The 23396-nt window shown below is 35.0% G+C and overlaps 2 protein-coding genes across 4 annotated transcripts; both read left to right on the top strand.

Moving 5' to 3' along the window:
• The first annotated feature begins 808 nt into the window (after positions 1-808).
• Positions 809-4311, top strand: LOC115970786 (thiamine pyrophosphokinase 1-like). 2 transcript variants are annotated; one of them, XM_031090392.1, is made up of 6 exons: positions 809-1044; positions 1144-1240; positions 2586-2658; positions 2931-3032; positions 3297-3543; positions 3815-4294. In XM_031090392.1, exons 1-6 carry the CDS (start codon positions 909-911, stop codon positions 3925-3927), a joined length of 768 nt encoding a protein of 255 aa, XP_030946252.1. In that variant the 5' UTR covers positions 809-908; the 3' UTR covers positions 3928-4294. The 2 variants fall into 2 exon arrangements, with proteins under 2 accessions (XP_030946252.1, XP_030946253.1); XM_031090393.1 differs by having other exon boundaries at positions 961-1044; positions 1139-1240; positions 3815-4311.
• Positions 4312-7169: 2858 nt separating this feature from the next.
• Positions 7170-19712, top strand: LOC115972045 (DNA mismatch repair protein PMS1-like). 2 transcript variants are annotated; one of them, XM_031092181.1, is made up of 11 exons: positions 7170-7584; positions 8465-8788; positions 9013-10200; positions 11243-11514; positions 11603-11729; positions 12785-12853; positions 13025-13098; positions 15970-16035; positions 18267-18370; positions 18564-18745; positions 19031-19712. In XM_031092181.1, the coding sequence occupies exons 1-11, from the start codon at positions 7351-7353 to the stop codon at positions 19154-19156; spliced, it is 2766 nt and encodes a 921-aa protein (XP_030948041.1). In that variant the 5' UTR covers positions 7170-7350; the 3' UTR covers positions 19157-19712. The 2 variants fall into 2 exon arrangements, with proteins under 2 accessions (XP_030948041.1, XP_030948042.1); XM_031092182.1 differs by lacking the exon at positions 19031-19712 and having other exon boundaries at positions 18551-18693.
• Positions 19713-23396: the final 3684 nt, after the last annotated feature.

Genomic DNA, 23396 nt, shown 5'->3' with positions numbered 1-23396 from the left:
GCTACCTAAAATCTACACTACTTTTATTATACAAAAATCACAACCACCCTATATATCAAATCAATAATTGTAAAAAATATTATGTCCAAAACATTATTAAATTAATCTTATTTTATAGTTATATAATCTTTTTTGGATAAGTATACACTAGACCGTACATAATACTAATAGCATTCTTTTTTTTTTTTTTGGTTAAATACTAATAGCATTCTTTAAGCTATCCCGGACTATTCTAATCAAACAATAACTTTGACAATTCAAAAAAGGAAACAAAAAAATTGACCATTCAAACTTTTACCATAAAAACTAAAAACTTAAGGTTGCGTTAGAATTGCGTTTATTCTTCCTGCGTCGGCATTTTTTTTTTTTTTACCAGCCCCTCTTTTGCACTATTCATGAGACATAAACAGTATTTGAAGAGTGAATAGTAACAATTTTTTTTTTTATTATTTTCAATAATAAATTTTTAGTTTCCAGTAAAATAAATAATATCTAAACACATCCTTAGAAAAAAAAGTTTCCAGATTAAAAAGAAAAAATTGACCACTTTTGACTCAAATTTTCTCTATTGCCTTCTCTTTCGTGACCAGTTTAACAAATTATGGTAAAAATTATAACAAATAATGAGGCAAAAGTTGTGAAAAATGGCAACATAAAAATAAATAAATAAATACTCATTTGGGTTGAAAATTAATAAAATAGGTAAATTTTGACCAATGTATCATCACACGTCATCATCTTCCCGATGATAATTTTAATCCCCAAACGGACCCATAATATTTTGTTCCAAAAGTCTCTAAAACTAAACAAAAAGAACTGAAAACAGAAGCTTCCTCTCTCTCTCTTTCTCTCTTGTCTCTTATTCTCTGTGTGTGTGTGTGGAACTGGTTGTGTACCGCACGTTAGCGATGGAGGTTATGTCCCATTCTTCGGCTTTCCTTTTACCGACAATCCCGGCCGACCACCGACATCCTCAAACGTACTACGCACTCGTCGTGCTCAACCAAAAGCTCCCCAGATTCACTCCTCTGCTTTGGAACCACGGTACTTATCCTGCACCCTCTCTGTGTGTGTGTGTGTGTGTTCTTTTTTTTAATTTTCTGAGAAATGATCCGGTGCGTGCGTACTTGCAATTTAGAGCAGCTCAACTTCATCTCTGTGCTGATGGAGGCGCCAACCGTGTGTATGATGAAATGCCTCTGCTCTTTCCACATGAAGACCCCTCCCATGTTCGAACCAGGTCCTTTTCTTCTTTGATATATATATATATATATATATTTTTTCCATTGTTTTAATTTCTGGGTTTTAATTTAGTGCTATGTGCTTGTTCAATTTTTTTATATTGAGCTTTTTTAAAAAAAAAAAAAAATTTAAATGGGTTCTTGCAATTTGTGACCCTAGAATTTATACTGTTGTAGAACAAAAGCTAGAGTACCAGTTGATAAAAAAAGTTGTCGGAAAAGGTTGTTCTTATTTATCCCAAATAATAATAAATAAATAAATAAGGTTTGTTCTTTAAGATTTAATTTCCTGGTTAAAATGTATTTGTTAAAAAAGTTAGTTAGTTTGCGTGTCTTTTGAGACATGTGGAGCTCATGGGGGGAAGGTAGAAAGTGGAAACGCAAAGTGCATCAGAAAACTTTTATTTTTTGGATTTCTTGTCTTTGTTTTTAACATTGAAAGATATTTGTTGTTGTATATGTGTGGGGACATATAATTTTTAGTATGGAAATTATGTGTTTGTAAGACCCTTTAAACTTTAGAAATAGTTACAGTTGATCTTAGTCCATATAAGTTAAAAGTTTTTGGTGGCTATTGTTATAAAATTTTAGCCTATATAAATGGATCAAAATTGAGAAGAAAGGCTGAGAGCCACATGTTCCTTGGAAACAAAATAAATAAAATGGCTTCATATTAAGCATTAGGAATTACTATGAATTTGAAGTCATTGGAAACTGCTGAAATGTGTGCAAGGATAGGATACATCCTACAATTACTACCTTGATGAAAGATCTACACTTGAATGTGTTGAAGGATTTGTGACTTCCTTTGCTTCATCAGAGGCTCTTAGTATAATTTTGCCAATCATTTGGGATAGAGTGATACGAACTACTCAAGAAAGCTTCGTATTTTAGTTTCAGATCAAAGCATAATGAAGCCTCCTATCTATAATAACTGAATTTGCTGCATATAAGCTTGAATAGTCTCGCGGGGTTCCCTGTTTCAGTAAATATGATTCTCAATCATTTGGAATATTCTTATGTGGTGTTACCTGTTTTAGTACGTATACTTCATGCCAGGAATGAGATCTATTTTAAGCGTTTCCCCAATGCTCTTGATGATGGGATGGTCAAATTCTGTTCTTTAGTGTTGTGTGCTGTTTTGGATGAGCTATATCAATTTTGCTCCTCAAGCCTCAAAGCTGCCCAGTGGCACTCAAGGAACCAGATTAGACTGCACAATATAGAATTTTGAGTATTTTGTTATTTTGGGGTTTATTATCTTGTTTTGAAAGTTATAGAGATGTTTGTGTGTCTACATAATGCTGGTTTGTCAAACAACACTGACTTCCGGATTTGAGCCAGGTACAAGCCTGATGTTATTAAAGGTGACATGGATTCAATCCGGACAGAAGTACTGGACTTTTATGCAAACCTGGTGACTATCTTTCTTTCCTCGTGCACAAACCCTTCAATTGATCCTGTTATTCCTGCATGATTTTGAAACTTGTGACCTTGGTTAAACCTTTACAAATATGTTGTCATTCCTGGAATTGGCATCTAAAGATCCATGATATGTGTATCCTATCTGACAGGTCTTTTTGTGCAATTTATGTTATTATGGTGTTATTGCTCTCTGGTTTCTGCATAATGCATATGCAGTGTTCTGGAGCCATTCTTAGGATGTCTATGTTTGTTTATTGTATTCAGGGAACCAAGATATTGGATGAATCTCAAGATCAGGACACCACTGATCTACATAAATGTGTAGCATATATGCGTGACATTACACCAAACCTTGATAAGCCAAATGTAAGTTAAATACAGTCATCATAGAAGCTCTTTTTTATAAAATCTGCTCTGCTTGTGTGAGCTTGAATCTGTCTGGTTGCTTATATTAAAATTGCAATTTTAAAATTCTTTTATGGAACCATTTGCCTTAGTTCTTGCACATTGTGATTAGGGACTCGTTAGTACTAATTTATTGTGCCAGATGCATTGCAAATCTGCTGAATTATTACTGGCATGCATGCTTTGTTTGGCCTGTAATTCTTGTTATTCTTGATTTGATGCCAGCTATGCATTCTTGTTGCTGGAGCACTTGGTGGGCGGTTTGATCACACGTTAGGAAACCTCAATGTTCTGCTTGTCTTTTCAAGCTTGAGAATAATTCTTATAACTGACGAATCACTTGTTCGCCTTCTTCCAAGAACTCATCGTCATGAGATCCATATTCAATCCTCTGTTGAGGGTCCGCATTGTGGACTCATTCCTTTTCCATTATCCAAAAGCACTACAACGACTGGACTTCAATGGGATCTCAGTGAGTGTATCACAATCACATAATAATTTTTTGAGTTTTCGCTTTTAGTTACCAAGCTTTAGTGGGAAGAACTCCTTTCTTGGCTTTGATGTTCTTGTCGCACTCCACATCCTATCATGTACAAAAAATTATTCTTTTTTTCTCAATAAAATATTATTTATATTGTTAAAAAATGTGTGTTCATTTTTATGTATTATTTTTTAACTACCTCTGTGGCTATGCAATTTGCTGTTGTCTAATGTCCTGTAAATCTGTGTTCTGTCTATTCCAGCTAATACAGAGATGAGGTTTGGTGGTTTAATAAGCACATCAAATGTTGTAAAAGGAGAAAAAATAACAGTGGAATCTGATGCCGATCTGATTTGGACAATCTCCGTGAAATAGTTGCTTTTGAGAGGCGTAGAAGCAGAAGTTTTCACAAGTTCTTTTAACCTACAAAAATTGCGAAAGATCATCTTCAATTATTGTAGTCAAGGTGAATTTCTGTAGGTAGAATGCAAAGCTTAAAGAAATGGAATAAATTGTGTATTCATATTGACTTTTTATGTTTATAATTAATTAGGTAAATATTGTAGCATCTCTACTTTTTCTTCTTTATTATTATTAACTCTAGGGATGACTTATCCTTTATTCAGTTGTCTTGAGAAAAGTTCTTATCTAGTGCTTCTGAGCTTCTTGGAATCCTTGTCAACAGCACTTTCATATTCTCTAACTTTTGACATTCCAGGTTTGCTGCGGTAATCAACCCTGCATTGTATTTTTCTTTGCTAATGCATGTACAAGTGATAACAATATCAGATAGATTCATAGAAGAAACTAAAGGGCATGATCAAAATTGAGATTCAACTTCCATTGACTGTATTGCTCATATTGCATATTGGTGCTAAGTATATTCAGTTGAAATGCTACTGGCTTTGCCTTGTGTCTTCTCAATCTTGATTTAGAACTGAAAAGCTGGGATGCCAATTTCCAATATATCGAATTTCTAATGGTGCTTAACATTGACTTACCATTGCTAAGTAAAATGTTGGCTGATTTAGTAAGGTCAGGGATCACTCAGGGTTCTCAACTCCAGACAGTTGATTATGGGATTTTACCTGAGCAGAAATCATCTCTCTTGCTTTACCGTGTTGCAGCGCAATGCCTGTGACGTGTTTCTTAGTCGCAGATGATTTCAACAAATTATTTCTAAATTCAAAAGATTTCGAACAATTGGAATTGGCTCTTAGAGCAAATTATTTGTTGATGACAACATCATCCAGACTTTTGAACGCTAAAATGACGATAACATTGGAAAGTAAAAGTGGTTTATTTATTATAAGCGAATTCTTTGTCCAAGCTCCAAAGTACAAAGTATCTTAAACTGATATATACTTTAGAGCTTGCGTTGTTAGTTGTTACCTACCTTAAGAAAACCGTTTTACATGTTTCTTGTGATACATAATGCAACAAAACAGTTCTGACTTCGTATGAGTTGTTGATTAAGACTTGTATTAAATTAGGAGAAAGAAATTATCTACCTGATGAATAATACTTAGTCTATAAAGAAAAGAGTCATTCATTTGAAGATGAAATCACATACCAACACAATCATCAACCTGAACAATTCAAGAATCACGACCATTAATCATGGGTATCAAATTGTTGGCCTTTTTTTTTTTTTTTTGTCATCATTAAACTCAACGTTCTCTAGGACCAAACCACCAGGTTGGATCCCCTTCACTCTATTCTTGAATCTTTTTTGGGGTCCCCTATATTATGGCATATTCCCTGACTAATTCAGCAACGAACCTTTTCTTGTATTTTTCTTTGGTTCATCGTCGGAGGATAATCATGCAGTCAACACCAACAACCTCACCCCATAAAATAATGTCCGTTATTCAACGGTTTCAACACCTAAATCCTAAACTATTATAAAGAAAAATCGGGTTTTAGTTTTTCAAACCATCATATTAATGTAAATTCAGTTTTATTTCATTCTAAAAAAAAAAATTGCAGTTTTAAATGTTGAAAATTGGTTAAAATACTTAAAGAGATGAAATTTTAAAAAGTTATACATAACCAAAATTTAAAGATCTTAAAAAAAAAAAACCAAAAAAAGAGAAAGAAAGAAAACTGTTCCACAAACTCACAAAATGGTTTTGAGACAAATATATAAGTAAATAAGCTATGTATTCTTATTTTGGTCCAATTTGGCCCACTTCAGCCAGTTCAGTCCATGTTGATCTACTTCAATCTTTTCAATCTACTTCGGTCCACTTTCGAAATTTTGGTAGACTCTTGATAACATTACATTTTTTTTTTCTCTAATATAAGTTATAGATTTACTTATCTATACTTCACCTTTAGGCTAGATGTATAAATGATGTATAGTTTATAAGGAGTACTATAAACAAATTTCAACCAACTACGTTATTTTGTAAAATATCTCACCTTATAATGTAAAATGCATTATGTTCCTTAAAAAAATTACAAAATTTAAAACACTTTCAAATAACAAATGTAGATAGCTTGATTTAAAAAACTAATATATTGTTTTAACTATACTTTGTTAGAAAATAATCCATCACTTTAAAAATGGTTTAGGACTAACACTTATAAGTTTCAGTTACAATTTTCATTTTTTCACTTAACAAAAGAAAGCAAATCATCAAAATTTTCTGCACGTTGCACATGTTTACGATTAGTAATGTCCAAAAGTTGAAGCATAGTATTTATTTTTGTTATACTCCTGTTAAGCCACATAAATGTATCATTTACTTCGATTAATCTTCGATCTAGTTTGGTCCATTTTAGTGCACTTACTTAAAAATAGGGAAAACAATTTTGAGTTGAAAATACCTATTTTAAATCCAAAGTTATTGAAAAATTAGCTAATAAGAGGGTGTTTGGTTTGAGAAAATAAGTAGGTGTTTTCTATATTAATTTTCAGTCTTTTGTAAGACTTACAACATAAAAAATTGGTTTGGTTTGAAAATCTATATTCAGTTTTCATTTTTAATATTCTAAATTTGAATTTGAATACAAAAAAATAAATATGCATTTCCAATGAAAACAAGTAGAATGACATTTTTGTTAATTTTTTAAAAACTAGTGGGACCCACCAACTATTAAGTCCCCTCAACTCAGTCTTAAGTAATTGAAGTGACCTATGCAAGTGAAAAAAAAAAAAAAAAAAAAAAAATTCTTCCTAAAATAAGGAACATTAGTCAAACCAGAGAAGTAAGCATTTTATAGGTAAATTATGTAGGGTCATGCTAAGGGTGCTCTCGTTAACAATCCATTTTAAAAAAGTTTTGACATCATTTTTATGGAAAATGAAAAAAGTTGTTAAAACATTAATTGTTTTTTTTTTTCTCATAAAAATTTTCTTTAATTAGATTATTAACCAGTACTCTAAGAGCACTCATTAGCATTTCATAATTAAATATTCAAAACAAGTTCCCATATAAGTCAAATCTGTAAATAAGTTATTTTTTCTACATTTAAAATTAAAAAAAAAAAAATACAAAAAAGTGAAAATGAAGAGTAACCAAACATTAATTAAGCCTTCATAAATTTAAGCCAACGGATTTCTATATAACCGGTTCATTTCAACATACCCTTTATATACCGACTCACTTTCCCTTCAGTTTTGGCGGCAAAATTCGTACTTTACAATACCTGCTAGGGTTTCTCTCTCTCTCTCTCTCTATCACTCTCTGTGTGACAAAAGTACAAATTGAGACCCATGGTTTTGCTGCCCAGTAACTTTGAATTCACAGTCCTCAATCCAATGTGAAAGTTGGTCCGAAACAAGGGGCTTCAATGGAAGCAGCTGATTCTCCATCTCCAATTGCTATCAAACCCATAAACAAAGGTGTGGTTCACAGAATTTGCGCCGGTCAAGTGATCATTGACCTCTCGTCGGCCGTGAAGGAACTCGTCGAGAACAGCCTCGACGCCGGCTCCACCAGCATCGAGATCTCTCTCAAAGACTACGGCCAGGACTACTTCCAGGTCATCGACAATGGCTGCGGCATTTCCCCCAGCAACTTCAAGGTAACGTAACCCTAATTTTCTTTGCTAATAAATGCATGATTTCTCATTATATATGTGAATTGAAATACTGACTGATGCGATTGTGGCTCTGTTGTGTCGTTTTGGATTAGGGTTATGTTTACGCTTGCATTTTCTGATTTACAGCTCGTGAATTCAGAGTGTTTGGGAGGGAGTTTAGGACACTACTACGCTATATTAGTGGAAACTATTTTCATTTGATGGAAATGAATATATCTTAACTATAAGAGATTTTGTTTGCAATTTCAAGTGCTAATGAGCTTTACCTAAAATGACATTTCCTTTTTTTGTAAGAGTAAGATTGAGGGTGAGGCTGTGTTTTGAAAACCTGATTTCAATGAATAAAATCGAGTTTTAAAAACCAAATTTCAACGTGCTTTGAAAACACAATTTAGAAAGGGAAAAAATGCTAGATTCCCAAATAGTTTTAAGACAGTATCAATTTAAATAGTTATTAGTAAAATATTAATATTTTGCAAATTTTACCTTGTAATTGGTTGACAGTTCAGCGTGGTCTTTTGTAACTTACCCTTTATATTCAATGTAGCTTGCTTTAGTTCAAAATAGCTTACTTTACTTGAGTTTGATATGTACATACTGTGAAGTATAGAGTGTTGGAGTTGGATGTAATTATAGATTTTCATACTTCAATTGTTACTGGGTTCGTTATGTCCTTTATAAAATTGTGTAGTATTAGTTGTTGAACTTTGTGCTTGACTGCTTGTTCTCATTAAATCAATTTGAAGGAAAAGTATTCATTATGTCCTTTTTAATTTTGATACTGCTTATTGTATCTGTCATTAGTTCATTGCATGAGGTAGCATATAATTATTGATTTATTATATAAAAAAAATTGTTGCAGGTTCTTGCACTTAAGCATCATACGTCGAAATTATTGGATTTTTCTGATCTCCAGTCACTGACCACGTTTGGCTTCAGAGGGGAGGCATTGAGTTCACTTTGTGCTTTGGGGAATCTGACTGTTGAGACTAGGACAAAGAATGAGTCAGTTGCTACACATTTAACTTATGACCATTCAGGTTTACTGGTAGCTGAAAAGAAAACAGCACGCCAAATTGGTACCACGGTCACTGTTAAGAAGTTGTTCTCCAATTTACCTGTGAGAAGCAAAGAATTTAGTCGCAACATTCGCAAGGAATATGGAAAGCTTATTTCGTTATTGAATGTGAGCTTCTCTTTTCTGTGTCATAACTTCAATTATTTGGGTGTTGTATAATCCTTTGAGTGCAATCTTAATGTTAACCTGCCAGTGAACTAATTAGTTATTTGAATTTGGCTAAAAGATCTATATGCTATATGTGTGTGTGTGTATGGAAAACCGAAAAACTCAGATTTTCTTCAGTTTTTATTTTCATTATCATCATCATTTCTTCTTCTTTAAATCTTCAGGCCTACGCCTTAATTGCAAAAGGAGTTCGGTTAGTCTGCACCAACACAACTGGGAAAAATGCGAAGTCTGTGGTACTTAAAACACAAGGAACTGGTTCTCTTAAAGATAACATCATTACAGTGTTTGGCATGAACATCTTCAACTGCTTAGAGCCTATGAATATATTTATATCAGACAGTTGCAAAGTTGATGGCTTCCTTTCCAGGTTTGGACATGGTAGTGGACGCAACTTGGGAGACAGACAATTCTTTTTTGTTAATGGTCGACCAGTGGATATGCCTAAGGTCGGTAAGCTGGTGAATGAATTATATAAAGGTGCAAACTCCCGGCAGTATCCGATTGCAATCATGAACTTCACTGTTCCAACAAGAGAATGCGATGTTAATGTAACTCCTGATAAAAGGAAAATATTTTTTTCTGATGAAAGCTCCATATTGTCTGCCCTAAGGGAGGGTTTACAGAAGATATATTCTCCAAGTTATGCTTTTTATCCTGTTAATAAAGTTGAGGAGTGCACTAAAGAAGCAGATTCCTCTGAATTGTGCTCTCCACTTGAGAAATCTCATATGTTGAAACAATTATCTCCAGATGGCAGTGATCTAGAAGTTATTGAGGAGCATGTTACAGAGGATGGAATTCCTCTCAAAACAGTTGAAAATGCTCAGCAGCTAGTGCATGATCAAGAAGGATCAATCCACACCAATAATGGCAAATTCATGGAGAAAGATTTCACTCTTAGAGTACATGGCGCTAAAAAGGCCGATAGCAGTAGGAAATTGACTGGTCACCTCAACAGTGTTACAACTGATCAAATTGCTTCTTCCCCTTTACGAGTGGATGAGAATGGAATTGCTGCTAATACAGATTCATGTGGTCATTCAAGCTATGTCCAATCATCACTTAAAAAATTTGTAACTGTCAATAAAAGAAAGCATGAAAGCATTAGTACAACATTATCTGAACTGCCTATCCTTAGAAATGAAACCCTTTCTTGTCATTTGAAGAATGATGATTCTGAAAGGCATGCTGCTGTTTCAAGATCCCCAAAATGTCATGACCTGGTTGATAATTCTGCTGTGGTGAACAAGAATGAGCCTTCCAAGTATCTTAGAGCAGATACGATTTTAAATAAATTTAGAATTCCACTTTCTTCTGGAGGCAATCGTAAAGATGGAGAACCTGGAAAGGTGTGTATGTCTATGCTCTATACATGCTCTTATATTTTTTATTTCAATCTTGCCAATGAGATCTAGCTCAAATGGTAGCTCCTTCCCTTGTAAGAGCAAGATAGAGGATGAAGTTGTGGGTTCAAGACCCACCAGGTGCGCTTGTAATTTACCGATTTATATATATATATATATATATATATATCAATATTGTATCCTTTCAGCAGCCAGTATGAGGATAGAAATATTCTTTATTTCAAAATTAAAAATCTACAGTAATGTAAGTGTACAATTTTTTTGCTATAACTTGTGACATAATGGGCTTTATTTATAATATGTTGAGAACTTTTGAGTGCTTTTACAACTGTGTATGAGGTATTTGAAAACATTATCCACAAGTTTGAGAAGCTTGTCTGTAGAAATGATGAACAAAGATGTTAAAGAACAAAAAGAAGGAATATAAAAAAAAGAAGTTGAAATGTCTTTAAAGGCTAAAGTTGCTCTCACCATTGAAAGCCTTGAATGGTGAAACTCAGTCATTTTTTTAATAAGCTTGGCTTGTAATGTTTTTGATAGATAGATAATCAGCATAAGACATTTGATCATAACCTCTTGACCAAGAGAATCTTGAAATTTTGTTGGGTATTCTTTTGTCAAACAATTAAATGTAACAGAATTGAAGAGGTTATATATTAGCATTAATTGTAACCACTAAAACATGGATGTCATGATAACTGTTTACACTTTGCTACTAATGCATGTTAAACGTTTCCCCCAAAATTAAGCTAAGCCCACAGCTTTCATTTTCTCTCCCACTGCTCAATGAATAAGAATGCATGCTGTTTTTAAAACATTCTTCCTAAGTGCTTGATTATTTACTTCTCAACTTTTATATAGATCCATTTCACAAATTTAAAGTTGGCAGTATTGTAAGCATCAGATGACCTGACCAACCATTGACAAGCTTTTACCATTCTAAACTTCTCTGAGGTGTAATCCTAGAAGTAATTCCTCTCCATTGTAGTCCAAGATTTTCTGCTTCTGAGTAACTAGTTCATTTCAGGAACCAGAGGGTCAAGAGAAAACAGTGCCTTCTTCTACCATGGCACCAATTGCGTCATCTAGCAAGGATCTCGAAAATAAATTACAAGATCCTTCTGTTGTGTCTCCGTCACGTTCTTCCATATCCATATTAGATGCTCCAAAGTCACCTGCTGATCTAGAGTTGTGTTCCACCTTGCAATTTAGTTTTCAAGAGTTGAAGACAAAGCGGCAGCAGAGGCTGTCTATTTTACAATCTAGTGGTCATAAAGATGGAAGAGCAAAGATGAAAAGGTTTATATCATAGTAAATTCCATTTGAAGAAGGAAAAGATATGACTGTGCTATGTTTTAACTGGATTATTTTGTTATGATCACTATAGGTGCTATGACGCTGCAACTCTGGAGCTTGCTCAACCTGATAATGAGGAACGAAAGGCAAAGGCTTTAGCTGCAGCTACTACAGAGTTGGAAAAGCTATTCAGAAAGGAGGACTTTGGTAGAATGAAGGTTGCCATATTCGTTATTCATTGTGTCAGACCGTGAGCTGTGCCATTCCACCTCAAAACCAATTGGTGATGAGGAAGACACATTAAAATCTTTTATGGGCTTCAACATCACACCACGCGGGCCTGTTTTTAGAGTGGTTGTAGGAAGTCAAATTGTGGTTCCCCCAATAATCCCTCTCTCACAATAGCACTCTCGTGACTCGAACCCATGACCTTGACTCTGATACCATTTGTCAGACTGTAAGCTATATCATTCCATCTCAAAACCAATTGATGATGAGAAAGACACACTCAAATCTTTTATGGGTTTTGACATCACACCACGCGAGTTTGTTTTTAGAGTGATTGTAGGGAGTCAAATTGTGGTCCCCCAACACATTGTTTATAATTATGATAAAATGCAAAACTAACCCTCTAAGTTTCTTCAAATTTCATTTTAGTTCTCTAATTTTCAAGTTTATTCAATTAAGGATTTTTCATCAACTTTTGTTATATGTTGTGGTTAATTTTTCAATTTTATAAATTTTTCTTCAAATTTTTAAAATTAAAAAAATTCAATTAATGATTGAAAAATATTTCCCAGATTTTTTTTTTTTTCAAAAATTTTTAATAAAAGTTAACGAAAAAACCTTAATTGAATAAATCTGAAACTTAAAGGACTAAAATGAATGAAAGTAAAGTTAGAGGACTGAAATGAAATCTAAAAAAAGTTAGAGGGTCAGTTTTGTATTTTAGTCTTATAATTATTTACACATTCATAAATTAGATTAATTTTACTAATACAAGTGGACCAAAAAAACAAAAACAAAAAATCACCTGAATAGATACATGTTCTGATTCACCTGATATAGACTCATTAGGTTTGGTTTTGGTTTCTTCGCTTATCCAACCTAGTATTAGTGATGAATTATTTTTAAGTTTTTCAAAAATCAATTTTTGTCCCTTATTAGTGGAACCATATCAGGCTGGGCTGTTTTTAACCCATCCCTACCCAACCTTATGTACATTCTGATTATGATTAATTAGTCCTGACCAACCTTTGCTTCTATTTTATAGGTGATTGGGCAATTCAACCTTGGTTTTATAATTGGGAAGTTGGATCAAGATTTATTTATCGTGGATCAGGTAATATTATATTCTTGTGAATCTTTTTCCCTTAATATCTAAAAGGTTTTTTTTCCCTTTTTTATTGAACAATAAATTCTTCTAAATGATTCTTTACTTCAATTTCTGTGTTCCAGTTGCAGACATTTTCAATTGATTTTTTTTTTTTAATAAAATTTTCTGAATTTTCAGCATGCTGCTGATGAGAAATACAATTTTGAGCGTCTTTCTCAATCAACCATTTTTAACCAACAGCCTTTGCTCCGGTGAGAAGTTGGATTTCATTATTTTGTCCTTATTTGCTTCTACTCAGAATGTATAATGATTGATGTAAACAGTGATAACAAATAGAGGATAAGCAATCTGTACATGTTTGCTAAAAGCGTGTTGAGAACTTCTCTTCTAAGATATAGTATTTTTTGTGACATTTGGAGTGCTTTATCTGATTCAATAGATGGGTCTTTTTCTTTAGAGGTTGCTTTTCTATTATTTTTCTTTTCTTATCTATCTGAGTTTAGAATTTTTTAGTGCACGTCTACTTTTATTGTGCTACATGCATGAATTCAATATTAATTATGGTACCTATTTTTTAGTTTCAAGTTAAATTTTCATTGTTTGATGCTAAAGCAGAAGTTATGTTTGTATTACAAATTGATTTTTGAAGACAATTATCTTAGCCTTCTATGCATGCTTGTGCACACCTGCACACAAAAGATTTTTTAAATTTTTATGACATGGAACCTCACCAAGGTAGGGCCCTTTGGACCCTCCCCTAGGGAGTAAACCACGGATATACGACCCCATCTACCAAAATTGTGTATTGGGTAATCCAAGATATCTAGGTCTACAGCTCCTCCCAAGCCTCCAAATACTAGCATACACCCTAACGGGTATGCACACACACTAGCACTTATGCTTTTATGTGTCTAGATTGCTGGGTTTGTCATAAGTAATCAACATAGGGTATGAACATGGTGTGCAAGATTAGGATCATCTATAGGAAAAATTTACCAATTAAATCAGATGTATTGCTAACTAGAGGATTGGATGTTCAGGGTCAAAGTTATCACAATTTGGTAATGCCAACCACCTTGTACTCTTTTCCTCTGGGTGTAGCTTCTCCAGATAGCTGAGCTGTACTTTGACGTGTATGTCAAACCCTTTTATGGAATGCCATTGTCTGAACTGTGCCTCAACAAATATGTCAGCTACTGGAGACTTTTCCATCCATTCTCTGAAGTTGTTGGCATAGGATAAGAATCTCTTCTGCTTCAGTAGTTGCAGAATTTAGATATGAATAGATTTTATACATTTGGGAGCTGCTAGAGCCTTAGGAATTCAAATGACATTCAAATATATCTGCCACTCAGCTCTGCATTTAGCTTCTCTGTCATGGGGGCTGGGTTGGGTTATGGACATTCAAATAAATCATGGGCAGTTTGCCTATGATTTACTTGGGTATGCCATTGGGTTCTTTGTACAAAACAGCCTCTATTTGGAATCCGATCCTTAAGAGGATGGAAAAAAAGCTTTCAGGTTGTAAGCGACTTTATTTGTCAAAGGGTGGTAGACTTACCTTGCTGAAGAGTACCCTTTCAAGCCTTCCGACTTATTACCTTTCCCTTTTTACTATCCCTAAAGCTGTGGCGACCAGATTGGAATGCATTCAAAGGAACTTCTTGTGGGGTTTTTCAGTTGAGAGTTTCAAATATCCATTGGTGGCTTGGGAAAAGGTTTGCTTACCGCGTGAGTTAGGTGGTTTAGGAATTCGGAAGTTGGCACCTTTTAATCAAACCCTATTAGGGAAATGACTTTGGAGGTATGGCCATGAAACCTTGCATCTGTGGCAAAGGGTCATTGCCATGAAATATGGGGAAGGAAAAGGGGGTTGGTGCACTAGAGCTTGTAGTAAGGCTCATGGTTGTGGGTTATGGCGGAGCATTAACGAAGGATGGGAAACTTTCGCAAAGCATTTCTCTTTCGTGGTGGGAGATGGTGCTCGTATTCTATTTTGGCATGATAAGTGAATTGGGGATGTTCCTCTTAAAATTCTTTATCCTCAGTTATTTTTGTGTTTAGCTAATAAGGAGGCTTGTATCTCTGAGGTGTTAAGCCCTTCAGTGGGTGATAATGATAGAGTGTGGAGTTTAAGATTTCAGAGGGAATTTAATGATTGGGAGTTGGCGGATTCTTGCTTCTTTCTTCATTTCATCCAAACCCGAATTCCTAGGTGTGGAGGGTGTGACAGAATTTGTTGGGACCTTAATGGCAGTGGGTAGTTCGATACTCGGTCCTTTTATCATAAGATTCGAAATGCAGATCCTTCCACCTTCCTTTGGAAAGGAATTTGGAAAGTTAAGGTTCCTAAAAGGGTGGCTTTTTTTATGTGGACTGCAGCCCATGGTTAGATTCTAACTTTGGATAATCTTATGCTTCATGGTCGCCCTTTGACAAATCGTTGTTGTTTGTGCTGTAGAAACGTGGAATTTGTGGAACACTTGTTACTTTTCTATCCGATAGCTCATTCTTTGTGGATGTATATGCTTCGATTGTTTGGGATCGAAATGCTTCGATTGTTTGGGATCGAATGGGTCATACCAGGCTCAGCTGTGGACTTATTATTTTGCTGGTATCATTAGCTTGGGAAGCATAGCTCTGATATTTGGGATTTGACTCCAGGTTGTTTAATGTGGACTATTTGGGCTGAACGGAATCGGCAGTCTTTTGAGGATGAGGAGAAAACTGTGGTTTAGTTATTAGAGTATTGCCAGCGGACACTCTTTGATTGGTCTAGATGTTGGGGTTATTCGGATTGTTCTACCCTTTTGGATTTTCTTTCATCTATGAAAATAGATTAGGGGCTGCTCCTGTCTTTTTAGTTCTTTTTTCCTTTGTTCACTACCGTGAACCCTTTGTGTTTTTCTTGCTACTCTTTTATTAATAATATTTTCTTCTTACTTATCAAAAAAAATAGTATTCTCCAAGTGAGGTTTGAACTTTTGAGTAAGCTTTTTAATTTAAATAGGTTGTGTTTAGTGGTTGTCTAGGCATTTTGTTATTATTGATATGCTTACACTATTTCTGCATCTGCTAGAGATTGAATTATAAACCTTTGCTTCCAAATATTATATGGACAGGCCATTGAGGTTGGAGTTATCTACTGAAGAAGAGGTGGTTGCTTCAATGCACATTGACGTAATTAGGTACCACCTCATCTGCTTCTGTTTGTTTATTATATTTGTCTATTCATTATTTATATTTTGGTCATTTCTGAAGCTGTTAATTTACAGGTGAATTACCAAAAGTAAATAACTTTGTTTGACTTCGTTTGAACCTCTGGGCATCACACCACATAACAATTATGTTTACCAAATATGCTATGAGTGCATGTTAGAATTAGAACAAACTTAGCTGTTGGAGTGCGATTGAATTGCTGAGGAAGAATGGTTGCTCATGGGGAAGTGACCATCAAAAATAGGGTTAAATGGGAGGTCGATGTTGTTGACTTTGCAGGACCTTGGGTTCAGTCAAATTCAAGCTCTAAATAAATTTTGGGGTAAAATATCATATTCGTCTCTAAACTTTCACAAAAGTTTGTTTTCCGTCCCGAAATTTTCAAATTTTCATATTTCTTCCTTAAAACTTTACAAAATGTTATACTTTACATCCTTCCGTCTATGTCCATTAGTTTATATCCTTAGTGGCGTAACGGAATGTTGACGTGACATTTGACTTAGACCAAACCATTTTGTTTGAAAAAATTATGGACACATGGCATGCATTTATTGGCACACATGGAAAACAATAATACCCACTCATCTCACTTTTAGTTCTTCGTTGCTAAATATCACCATTGCTTACTTTCTCTTTTTACCCATTAGCTGTTTCTATGATTCTTACTCTCTCTCTCTTTGTAAAGACTAAAGTCTGTTCACTAACCCCAGAAATCCCTTTTATAGAAATCAAAGAAAAAGTCAAAAATAAGGAAAAAAAAATTCAAAACAAGTGAATGGGTATTTGGGGTACATCTGTAGAGATTGAAGGCACAAAAGCACACCTTGAAATCTGGTGGAGAAAACGTTGAGAGAGAGAGAGAGAGAGAGAGAGAGAGAGAGAGAGAGAGAGAGAGAGAGAGTAGGGGTTGGGTTGGTGATGGAGTTTTGTTTGTGTTGAGTGAATAAATTCCTCAACCAAATCACACATGACATTTTAAATTACATTTTGTTTACTTTGAAGATTTTCATTATTAAACTTCAGAATTGAAAATCCCCAATCCAAACCTGACTCTCTCTCTCTCCTCTCAGTTGGTTATTTTGTTGAAATCTAGCAAATCTGAAAGATTTCCGGCATAAAAATTGTTGAAATATGGCCAGATTCTCCGCCTTCACTGTTATTCAGATTTTAAGTTTTTGTGAACTTGAAAATTCTTAACATTCTGTTTGGTTGCCTAGAAAAGTTAAAGGAAAATGAAAGGAAATAAAGTAAACTCATGAAACTTAAATGTTTCACAGCGAAGTGCTTTGGATTTCGAACCGTGGAAGAACTCAACTGAATCTGAAATAACTTACTATACATTATTTTCTTTCATTTTCTCATCTGCCAAACGAGAACTAAAAAACACTCATCTTCCTGGCAAACCCAGTTGGCATCAATACGTAGCTGTTTTTCACATGTGCCAATAAATGCATGCCACCTGTCCATAATTTTTATAACAAAGTGGTTTGATCTAAGTCAAATACCACATTAGCATTCCATTAGGCAACACATAAATGTAAAGTAGAACGATTAGCAAAGTTTGGGGACGAAAAAAGAACTCTTGAAAGTTTAGGGACGAAAAACAAACTTTTGTGAAAGTTTAGGGACGAAAATGATATTTTACCCTAATTTAGACGCATTAGTTTTTTAATTTGTAAGCCTTTTTTCGTTTGTTTGTCGTCGTTGTTGTTGTTGTGTGTGTGTGAGTGTGTTTTTTTTTTTTTTTTTTTTTTAATTTTTTTTTTAATGTTGATCTCAACCTCTTTGCATTCTCACATTTACTTTCTTCTAGAAAAATATCCTTCTTTAAGCATACCTCATACACACACGCACACACGGAGTCATACCCAAATTTAGACGTTCCCAGATGAGCAAAGCCTACATAAGCACACATGCTGAACACTTTCACCCTATTCATTGTAACAAAAAAAGTTATGACCCTAAATTATTGCATGATATTATAATTGTTAATGAATCACAAATCAGTGTTCAAGTTTACAATGATGATACATAGAGATTCTGCTGGTGGAATCACTAGAATTTGTTCATTTTTAATCTTTTTTCCCGGAGTCTTGCATTGTCCTCATCCATTTACATATTTGGGTGTGTGTGTGTGTGTGTATATAAAATTTCTTAATACTCTTTTATTTTCTGATGGTAATATGATTTCCAATTTCAGGAAAAATGGCTTCACTCTGGAAGAGGATCCACATGCTCCACCTGGGCAGCATTTTAAATTGAAAGCTGTCCCATTCAGTAAAAACATTACTTTTGGAGTCGAAGGTAGTTGTTGCTTTCAGATTTTTTCCCCCCTGATATTCTACTGTATAGACTGTATTTTGAATGTAATGACCATATAGGAATATGTTGCTATGCCTTGTGCAACACTATCACAAATATGTCTTTGTTAAAAGTTCTTGCATATTGATGAGACGGAGTGCAAAAGACATTTACCATTTACAGTTTCTTTGAGCAGATGTCAAGGACCTGATTTCTACTCTAGCTGATAGTGAAGGGGAATGCTCAATGATTGGGAGTTACAAAATGGATACTTTTGACTCTGTTTGCCCAAGCAGAGTTCGTGCAATGCTGGCATCACGTGCATGCAGATCATCTATTATGATTGGAGATGCGCTTGACAGAAATGAGATGCAGAAGGTAATAACCCAAGATTACTTTGAATTGCCCTTGACCCTTTTCCATGTCCATGCGTGAAGCATGACCCTTTTACTGCTGAATTTCTTACACAACGAGAACCTATGCATTTTGTTGCTTTGAAACTTCATAATTTCCTGAGCTTATGAGTCCTATTTTGCAGTTAGTTTTTGTAATTTTTCTGACATCATTCTCTGCACTTTCAATTATATTGGATAAAGAATATATCATTATACATATTAGAGAGAAGCATAAGTGTTACATTACTGATTTACTTGATGGCTTCAGATACTCAAGCATTTGGCAGACCTGAAATCTCCTTGGAATTGCCCGCATGGTAGGCCAACCATGCGTCATTTGACTGACCTGACATCCATTCACAAAAGATCAGAAGGAAAAAATGTGGACTGTTAACAGATCTTTCCATGACTATAAACGGGCCTGTGGTTTATCTAACTTATTTTGTATGACCTTAAAAATCCATGTAAAAAGTCCCCATTCAACTATGTGGCTATGTACAGGTACTTAATGTGTGTGTGTGTGTGTGTGTGTGTGTATATATATATATATATATATATATATTGGTGTAGGCTTCTGGTTCTGGGTCTTCTCTCTGTCTCTCAAACTACATGGACTTTTTGGCCCTTGATCTTGGCATTTGATTTTATGCTGTGTGTAAGGGATAGTTCCTTCCATCATCGAAATGGTGCAGCAGTTACTCGAACAGCTTAATAGCTGTAAAACTTGATATAAACTTTCCAGTGGGTTTAAGGGCTTGTATATGTACTGATTTTTTTTTTTTTTTTTTGGAGAATCATGTACTGATTTAATTTTAATGGATGGAATAGGAAGAGGACTGCAAATGGTAGAGTAGGTTCGGACAGGCTCGGTTTCTGCATAAGGGTTTACATTCTTGATCTCGTGTGTAAGAATTTATTAAGAATATATTGCTCCAGCTTAAATTTTAACCATTTCAAACTGAGTAAGTTAATGCTTATCCTCTTAATGGTTTCAATTCTTACTAAATAAATTTGTTCTTTTGTTGTATAAAGGATGTAAGAATATGATGCTTTTAAATTCCTATGGTTACATTACTGTCGAGAGCTTTGTAGGCTGTAGTTCAATTAGCACTTTTTGGTGTTTTTTTCTTCCTCCTCTACTGTAATTATTGAATAATAATAATAATAATAATAATAATAAGGGTTTTACTAACATATATTTTTAGGGCATACATTAGTAAAACTATTTTAGGAAATTTTTTATGAAAAAATGATTGATTTTTTTGATTTTTCATAAAAAAAAAAGTTTCTTAAAATTGGTGATTTATGTGTACCTTAAGAGCATACATTAACTGGATCTTAATAATAATAAAAAAAAATACTATGTAAGTCTTATTTACAATTTTTTCAGTAAAAACAAATATCAAGTTTTACACGGTCAAGCACGTCATGCTGTTTCTAGTAAAATCAATACCATAATGGTATCATGAGGAGATTGGGGTTTCATGAGAAGTGGATTGAGCTTATGATGATGTGTGTTAGCACGGTGTCATATTCGGTTTTGATAAATGGGGAGTCAAAAGGTAAAATTGTTCCTTCAAGAGGATTGAGGCAAGGGGATCCTATTTCGTCGTATTTATTTTTATTGTGTGTTAAGGGGTTGTCGGCAATGCTGAAAAAAGAGGTGAGAGATGGGAAAATCAAAGGGGTGGCAGTGAGCAGAGGGGCGTCGAGTATTTCACACTTGTTATTTGCAGATGATAGTATAATCTTCTGTAGAGCTTCGATGTTGGAGTGTGATAGAGTGATGAAGGTATTGGAGGATTATGAGAGGGTTTTGGGCCAAAAGCTTAATAAGGAAAAAACTTCCTTATATTTTAGCAAGAACACGAGGAGGGATGTTCAGGACCAAGTTAAGCAAAAGTTTGGTGCGGAGATTGTTAGACATCATGAAAAGTATCTAGGTTTGCCACCACTAGTTGGAAGAGGAAAAAGAAAAGCTTTTAACCGGATTAAAGATCAAGTGGGAAGGAAAATCGCAGGATGGAAGGGTAAACTGTTATCCAACGCAGGTCGAGAAGTCCTTATCAAAGCCGTTGCACAAGCCACACCTACATACACAATGAGTGTCTTCAAGCTGCCAGATTCTTTGTGTAAGGATCTGAATTCTTTGATGGGTAATTTTTGGTGGGGGCAGAAGGAAAAGGAAAGAAAAATGACTTGGGTATCGTGGGAGAAACTATGCACACCGAAGGCAAAGGGGGGTATGGGATTTCGGGACCTTAAGGCTTTCAATTTGGCCCTTCTAGCCAAGCAAGGATGGAGAATTCTGAACAACCCGAATTCCTTGGTGCATAGAGTTTATAAGGCGAAGTACTTTGCAAAGGACTCTTTCCTTCACGCTTAATTGGGCCGAAGACCTTCTTATGCTTGGTAGAGCATTATGGCAGCAAAGGAGGTTATAAGGAAGGGGTATCGGTGGAATATAGGTAATGGTCAAAGAGTAAATATATGGTATGATCAGTGGATCCCAAGACCAGAATTCTTCAAAGTCTTCAGCCCAAGATAGCCCCAGCAAGAAGCAGTGCAAGTCTCGGACCTGATTGATGTTGATAAGAGAAGCTGGAATATTACCAAGGTAAGAAGCACTTTTCTCCCCCATGAAGCTGAAATCGTGTTAGGAATCCCACTTAGCTTGAGACTGCCTAAAGATTCAATTATATGGGCTTGGACCACTCATGGAAAGTTTACCGTTAAGAGTGCATATGTGGTTGCCCAAAAATGGCTGAAAGAAAGGAATACTCGTCTTGATGTTGGAAGCAACTCAGATAGTTCTAAGATGAGGTCCATATGGAAGCTTATTTGGCAGCTGACTTGCCTAAGTAAAATAAAGCATTTTATGTGGAGAGCGTGCAAAAACATTCTCCCTACCAAGGATCGGCTTATGGCTTGAGGTGTTGGAAGTGGTGACTGTTGTGTACTGTGTGGACTAAGGGAGACATCTGGTCATATCTTGTGGGGTTGCCAATATGCAAAGGCTGTTTGGAGTGGAACTAAAATTAAGCTTCCATGGCTACAAGATCCTATAAATGACTTTGTAGATATAGTATGGGAGATTATGAATTCACACCCGCAAGTTGATTGGACCATGTTTGCTGTGACGGCGTGGAGCATATGGAATAATAGAAATACGGTTATTCATGAGGGGAAATGTAAAGGTAATGGGGTTTTGATCCGGGCTGTGGCTGAGTACGTTGCTGAAATTAAGGAGGAAAATCAACCTCAGTTGTGGCAGCCCCCTAAGACCACTCATCCCTGGGCTCCTCCTAGACAGGACTGGTATAAGATTAACACAAATGGTGTAGTGTTCAGGGAGATTGGGTGTTGTGGAAATGGGGTGGTGATTAGGAATGATGAGGGACAAATTATGGGAGCAATGAGTAAAAGATGGGACATGCCTCTGGGTGCATTAGAGATAGAAGCAAAGGTTGTGGAAGATGGGGTTCAACTTGCGTGGGATCTTGGTCTCAAAAGGATTATCATTGAAAGTGATTCGCAAACTGTAGTCAACGCAATTCGTGATCAAAGCGTAGTACCGAGTGGCATCCAACACGTCATTGAAGGCATAGGAGTGGATCTTAGATGTTTTGAGGCGTGGATGGTGTCTCACATTTGCAGGGAAACAAATTCTGCAGCTCATATTTTGGCAAGAAATGCCAAGTCTGTATTAGATAGGGTCATTTGGGTGGAGGATACCCCACCTATTGTCTCTGCACAAGTGCAGCAAGATGTTATCTGTATGAATTCAGTTTCAGTTTAATAAAATTTTTAAGTTGAGAATCAAAAAAAAAAAAAAAAAAAAAAAAAAAAACCATAATGGTATCATGCCAAAAGTTCATGCCAAAGTCTTGTGGTTTATCAGTGTTGTTCAGTTCTTGTCATGGGGAAAAAAAAAGTAATAAATAAATAAATTCACATCACGACACTAAGGCTCCGTTTGGGAGTTCATAAGGGAATGGAATGGAATGGAATGGAATTGAATAATCATAAGGGAATGAAAAGGAATAGAATGGAATAGAATGTATTTAAGTAAGGAAAAGGAATGGAAAAGAATGGAATAGAATGAAATTAAGTAACCTTAATTGGATGTTTTAAAATAAAGGAATGGAAAGGAATGAAAATGAATGGAATGTAAGTAATCTTGTTTGGAAGTAACATGGAGAGAATGGAATGGAATCATTTTATGACAATATTACTATTAGACCCCTATTTTAAAATAAAGAATTGAATATATAGGGGTAATTTGGGAATTTTAATAAAAAAATCATTAAATTTAATTCAATTCCCTCCCATTCCTCCCAATTTCGGGGAGAATAAAAATTTGAGGTTTTAAGGGAATAGAGAGGAATGAGTGTTCCTTCCTACCCATTCCATTCCCTCCTACTTAAACTCCCAAATAAGGAAATGGACTTTCCATTCCCTCCATTAAAACTCCCAAACAAGGGAATGGAAGAATATTCTAAAATGATTCTTTTCATTCCTTTTCATTCCATTCCATTCCCTCCTCCCAAACGAGGCCTAAAAGGAAACGAGACCATTGGACATCTACTGGTTACCAATTTCTATATCCATTAGCTACTTAAATAATTTTCATA

Source organism: Quercus lobata, chromosome 12, assembly GCF_001633185.2.
Source record: "Quercus lobata isolate SW786 chromosome 12, ValleyOak3.0 Primary Assembly, whole genome shotgun sequence".
Classification (NCBI taxonomy): Eukaryota; Viridiplantae; Streptophyta; class Magnoliopsida; order Fagales; family Fagaceae; genus Quercus; species Quercus lobata.
This window is presented reverse-complemented; position numbering and strand designations above follow the sequence as displayed.